This window comes from Azolla caroliniana, unplaced genomic scaffold, assembly GCF_043228905.1.
Source record: "Azolla caroliniana isolate FFs.n. ecotype wild unplaced genomic scaffold, voAzoCaro1.0.p SCAF_36, whole genome shotgun sequence".
Lineage (NCBI taxonomy): Eukaryota > Viridiplantae > Streptophyta > Polypodiopsida > Salviniales > Salviniaceae > Azolla > Azolla caroliniana.
The window spans coordinates 110386-115758 of NW_028230471.1; the positions used below are offsets into that span (position 1 = coordinate 110386).

Genomic DNA, 5373 nt, shown 5'->3' on the forward strand with positions numbered 1-5373 from the left:
TCAATGTATCCCATGCCTCCTTAGCCGTTTTGGTGTGCCTTATCTCCTCAGCTTGTCTATCCCCTAAGTTGAGTCCAATGAGTGCATATGCCTTCTTCTCTCTTTTGTTGTAAGCTTCTGTATCTCCTTCTTTCTTCGGTGCCACTTCCTCCCCGTTGACTATCTTCAGGAGTCCCTTATCATCGAGTAGTATCTCCATCCTCCATTTCCACAATGGAAAATTATCACCAATGAACTTTTCAATGGTACAATCTTTGAGGTTTGCCATCTCTAACTCTAGATGTTATCAATTACTAATGAATGAGGGACTACAAGGTGATGGATTACTAATCTAGGGATGAATGTACTATTGATTACTAATATGTGAACTCGGTGATGGATAACTAATGAATAATGGCACAACAGAAGTTGCATGGGCCCATAACCTTGAAGAAACACAAGTGAACATAATAAAGTAAGTATACACACAAATAGATGTGTCTATTTTTTGTGAATGAATATGCAAAGGTGAAAGAGTATGTGGAGGAAGGAACAAAACATAAAGACGGAAACTAAATAGATTAATTAGTATGGATGAACATACATGAACGATAGATCTGATTAGCAATATGTTTTTCAAGCTACAACAGAATCCTAACTCACACAAGTCATTCAAGCTACTAGAGAGCTTGTATATATCATATAGGAACTCAATATAAAGCATACATTGATTGTATCAAAAACTCTAACCAACAAACTGGTAGCAAATATTGCTATCTGAAATAACAACCAGAAAGAACTAAGGTATGCCTATGACCTAGAAGGGGGGATTCACTACTGGATGATGCACAGAGAGCATTTGCAAGGCTCTGCCTTTTTCGTCTTCATAAACCGCCCTTTTACACCTTTTATGCAACTTGGACGAAAAAGGAAAGGGAGAAAGAAAAGCTAATTGAGGGCTATGATTTAGGGAGGAGAAGAGATTTTAGAATCTGCGGTGGCACACCTTTAATCTCGGGATGTAAGCATCACCCACGGCAAAAAGGTGCTTCAAGAAAACTACTAATGCTCTTGTATTATTGTATGATCCCAACAGGAAAATGACAGGAATGGAGTACATTTTTTATGAAGTACAGGAGCCAAATCTCTTCGTATTTAGAAAGCAGGAAAAAGGGAGAGTCCTGAAAAGGTGACACCTACATCTGCATACTACATTTTAGATGGGTCAATCTATCAAGCCCTGAACATACACGATGTGATCGGCTCAAGGGTGGTATGTATACTACTGCTTGCATTCTAGTTCTTTTACATCATAACCTTCACCTTAGATCTAGTCGATTAGATCTAGCTTTTATGTATTCAGTTTAATACCCATGATTTTTCCTTGTTAGTTCAACAAATCATGAGCCACTCCTTTATGTTCTACATCTTTAGCCCTTTACTTTTTATACATAAGAAGAGCTTATGTTTGCATCAAAGAGATAATATGCAAAGGATGGCTCTACATTGCCACAGTTGGGATTGTCTGGAAAGGGTGCTTCGTGCTGAAATTACCTCTACTCTAATGTCAGGATGAAATTTCATGAATGGCCTGCAAAAAGAGGAGGTTCTCAAAACATTGTAAACTGTTACAGAAACATGTATTCTACTACCCAGTCCAGTGAACTGAAGGAAAAGATGTGAATAGCTTTACTTGTAGCATACCATGGGATTTACTACGAAATGGCTTATTGAAGCTGACAACAACTGTTGAATCATTTCTCGCTCTTCGCACACAGTTCCAACATAGTCTTGCTGCTCTGAGCATGTCTGGGTATATTGCTGGGGTGGATGATAGACATTTATCAAATATACTAGTGGACACAAAAAGTGGATAACCCCAAAAATATATGGAAAACCTCAATAGGATACTGATTACCGGAGGACAGGAAGGATGGAACTACCTAAAGTAATGCTCAAAAGGCACGGGCATGCAAGATGTAAAACATTCCTAAGACATTGCTGGCAAACAAAGCAAAAATGATGTATTACAGAAAATGAGATTTGATATAGAAAATGCCTTAATGGAATAAATTCAACCCACAGAGGAAAGAATTAAACACTCTTTAAAGAAGGAATTATAAGAAGCTCGAAGAGATGAAATTGCAAGCCTCATAAGACAACCAGTTAAAGAAATTAGAGAAGACTTGGCAAATTCTCAGTATATGAAAGTGACTCTAAAGACAGGTTGGGAGACAGTGGAAACTGCACCTCCACTGTAATAGGCAATCGATGTAGAGAAGGCAATGCACACATGGGCTGGGGTAACCTAAACATGCAAAAACTCAAGGGGAGAATGCTCAAAAAGAAATAAACAAAAAGAACCATGGATAGATAGTATGTGGATCACTCATAGATAAGTTGGACAGGATGAATGCAACAGCCAAAAGGAAAGTGAAAGCTTGTGCACCATGCAAGAGATGTTGGATGAGCTGAAAAGGGAAGCCTGCAAGGAGATGTCAAAAATCTTGGCACTGAAATTAGTGCATTGGGTATTCCAATTGCTTCAAAATGGAAAATGTGAAGAGATGAATTTAGACCCAAGGCTTTAATCATTTGTTGTCCTTTGGTAATCAGTATCCTATTGGGGTTTTCCATATATCTACTCTTTCATGAGTCTGTAAAGTCTTGCCCTCATTAATTGCCCAATCAGATTCATAATATTTTCCCTTTTAGGATAGCCAGGATCTTTGCAGGGTGTAACCAAGTAATATAAATATATGAGATTAATGCTGGAGGAAACTCTTACCTAAACAATGCCACACCAGCCGTTAATGCAAAAACAATAACACAGCAGAGAATAACACAGAGATTAGGGCAGTGAATTAACAGAAGCGAAATTAACACAAAGATTAGGATATATAAATTAAAGCAACAAAAGCTAGCACAGTAGAAAACATTAATGAAACACAACAAAAACTAGCGCAATAAGACATTTTAATGCAAAGCAAAGATAACACAGAGATTAAGTTAAAGCCATTCAGATGGATAGCTGGAAACTGAATTGATGGGAAGATGTCTCTTTATACCTTTGTTACTTGGCACTTTACTTACAGATTTCAAAAATATGAAATAGAAAGGCGTTATGATCTAGCTTTATATTGTCTTTTAGGTGAGCAACTGCAGTTTTGCTACTATTCCATGCACTTTGAATGGATGCTAAGTTATCCATCGTTGCTCTAGTGAATGTGTCTATATATAAGATTACATGATCACTACTGTTATTTCACATTTACATCATGCTGCTCATATACAAATTTCTTTTGGTAGAGCAACAAGTATCTGATCCATTTATATTGAATCCATGCATCTGATCAGGTTTATTTTTATCTAGCTAGAGCAACAAAATTTAAAGAGAAAAATGGGAACAAGTGAAGTGTTGAAGACATTTATAATTGCATCCCTTGCTATGTGGGGAATGCCATTGACAATATTGTATGTCTTCAATAACTACACTAAACCAGGTATTTTATTAAGTTGAAAGTGATATCATATTGTTGTTTCTCGTAATAATTAGGAGTTGTAATATGCTATTAAAATCGTCTGATCAAGTATATTATTGATAACAAAAGATTATACCAATATAAAAGTTGTCCATTGACATAAAAGAGAGGCAGAGAGGGTTATGATTGGATGATGCTGTATGACATTGATGTCCTCTGCATCCTCTGAAGTGACCCGCTTGGGGATCATGCCTGAACAAGGGCAATGATACCTATGTATCCCCCAATGCAGGCTATGTCTTCGAGGTGGTAATCCATATATAGTTGGCTGCCTGGAATGTGCCAAATAAAATGTTGCTTTAAGAAATTTCCTTCTACAGGGTGCTGGTTGTGCATGCTCTGAGGCTTTTTGCAGAGCCTTCTAAAGAAGTTTATCATCTCAATTTGTACCAATTCTTATGGCCAGCTACACTCCAAGAAAGACTCTCTCAATATACAGATTTCTATTAGAAATAGCCCAAACATTTCCAGTCATAGAAGACCATGATTCAGGACAATTATCCAAATTCCTCCCTGAAAAGGAAATGGCAGCATCCTTGGATCTTAAGTAAACTGTACAATGGCATTGGTAATGTTTCTTGGACTCTAGCACCAGATTTCAGATCTAACTTGGCATTTCCGATGTTTAAAGGATGTGATATGAAGACGATGTTAGTAGGCACTTCGTCTGAGAATGAGACATACTTTAGCCCAAATCACTGTGGGTATCATGGATACAGAAGTATCTCCATTGACCTCCACAATCATTGTAGGTAAATGAATCTTCATAATCCGTGATCTTGTGCAGACATGATGTCAGGCATGGACCTCATCTGAAACACCATAACATTGACAATAATATTTTTGCTGTTTGGTAATTGTCCTTCAGGGGCAGTACAACACCATAACCTATGGATGTTTTATTATCAAGGATGATTTGGCTCCTAGGATAGGGTGTTATGTTCATTTTCTTTGTTAAAAATAATTTTGTTTTGTGAGGTTTCATAAACATAGGTAATTCAATTACCCATTTTCAAAAGACAAAAACAGATATTAAAATTTGCAGGAACCAATGATATGTCTCAAAAATGGCATACATTGTTGAGTGGGCTCTTGGCTGTTCTGTCCGTAAATGTGGTGATTGCAGTTTATATAGTCATGGCAATGAGGGAACCAAGTTCCAAAGCACAACCAGAACCTGATCCTGTGTTTGCATCAAGAGCTAGATCAAGTTTACAAGCACATCAAAAGAATACTTGCTTAGGAGATGATAAAAAAATTCAATAAAAAACACCATTCAATTTGTAATACAACAATTTGCATTATAATGCAGTAAAATCAATTTTTTCATTGTGTTTGTGCTGCCAGAATGGTTGGTTAACTTCAGAAATGATGTATTTTGATTCTTTTGATTGAGCAACCAAGCATGTAGGAATATAGTAACATTACAAAACTGAAATAGGAAAATGGATTTTTGATTGAGCTATCAAGCATTTAAGAATATAGTATTGTAACATTACAAAACCTAATTTTAGAAAAATTAGGTTATTACAAAACTAAAATAAATTTTTTTAATTGTTTTCCTGATACTCTCTAGGTCAATGTTTTCCATGATCAACTGAAAATATTTGCAATGCTCTTATTTGAGTGATAATCATTACCACCAATTCAATGTAATTGAGACAGACTGCAACAAGTGACTTTGATGAGGAAAAAGTTTGTGATTGAGCTCTCCCAGCAAGGAATGCATATCCCTAATTGGAATGATAAGGATTATATGTGGTTCAGGTTCGGTCTCATCCAATCATCAAGTGAACAAATTAATAAATAAATACTGCAAAACAAGCAATGGAAACAGATGGTATGACATCTT

At 36.4% G+C, this 5373-nt stretch overlaps 1 protein-coding gene across 1 annotated transcript; it reads left to right on the forward strand.

Moving 5' to 3' along the window:
• Positions 1-1153: 1153 nt before the first annotated feature.
• Positions 1154-4848, forward strand: LOC147849521 (uncharacterized). The gene is made up of 3 exons (XM_087337430.1): positions 1154-1252; positions 3353-3482; positions 4567-4848. The coding sequence occupies exons 2-3, from the start codon at positions 3380-3382 to the stop codon at positions 4785-4787; spliced, it is 324 nt and encodes a 107-aa protein (XP_087193556.1). The 5' UTR covers positions 1154-1252; positions 3353-3379; the 3' UTR covers positions 4788-4848.
• The last annotated feature ends 525 nt before the right edge of the window (positions 4849-5373 follow it).

Bases quoted from the DNA above. Each gene is read 5' to 3' on its own strand.
- LOC147849521 (XM_087337430.1), top strand. From the start codon at position 3,380: ATGGGAACAAGTGAAGTGTTGAAGACATTTATAATTGCATCCCTTGCT. The intron at 3,483-4,566 runs GTATTTTATTAA...TAAAATTTGCAG, and splicing joins CAATAACTACACTAAACCAG to GAACCAATGATATGTCTCAA.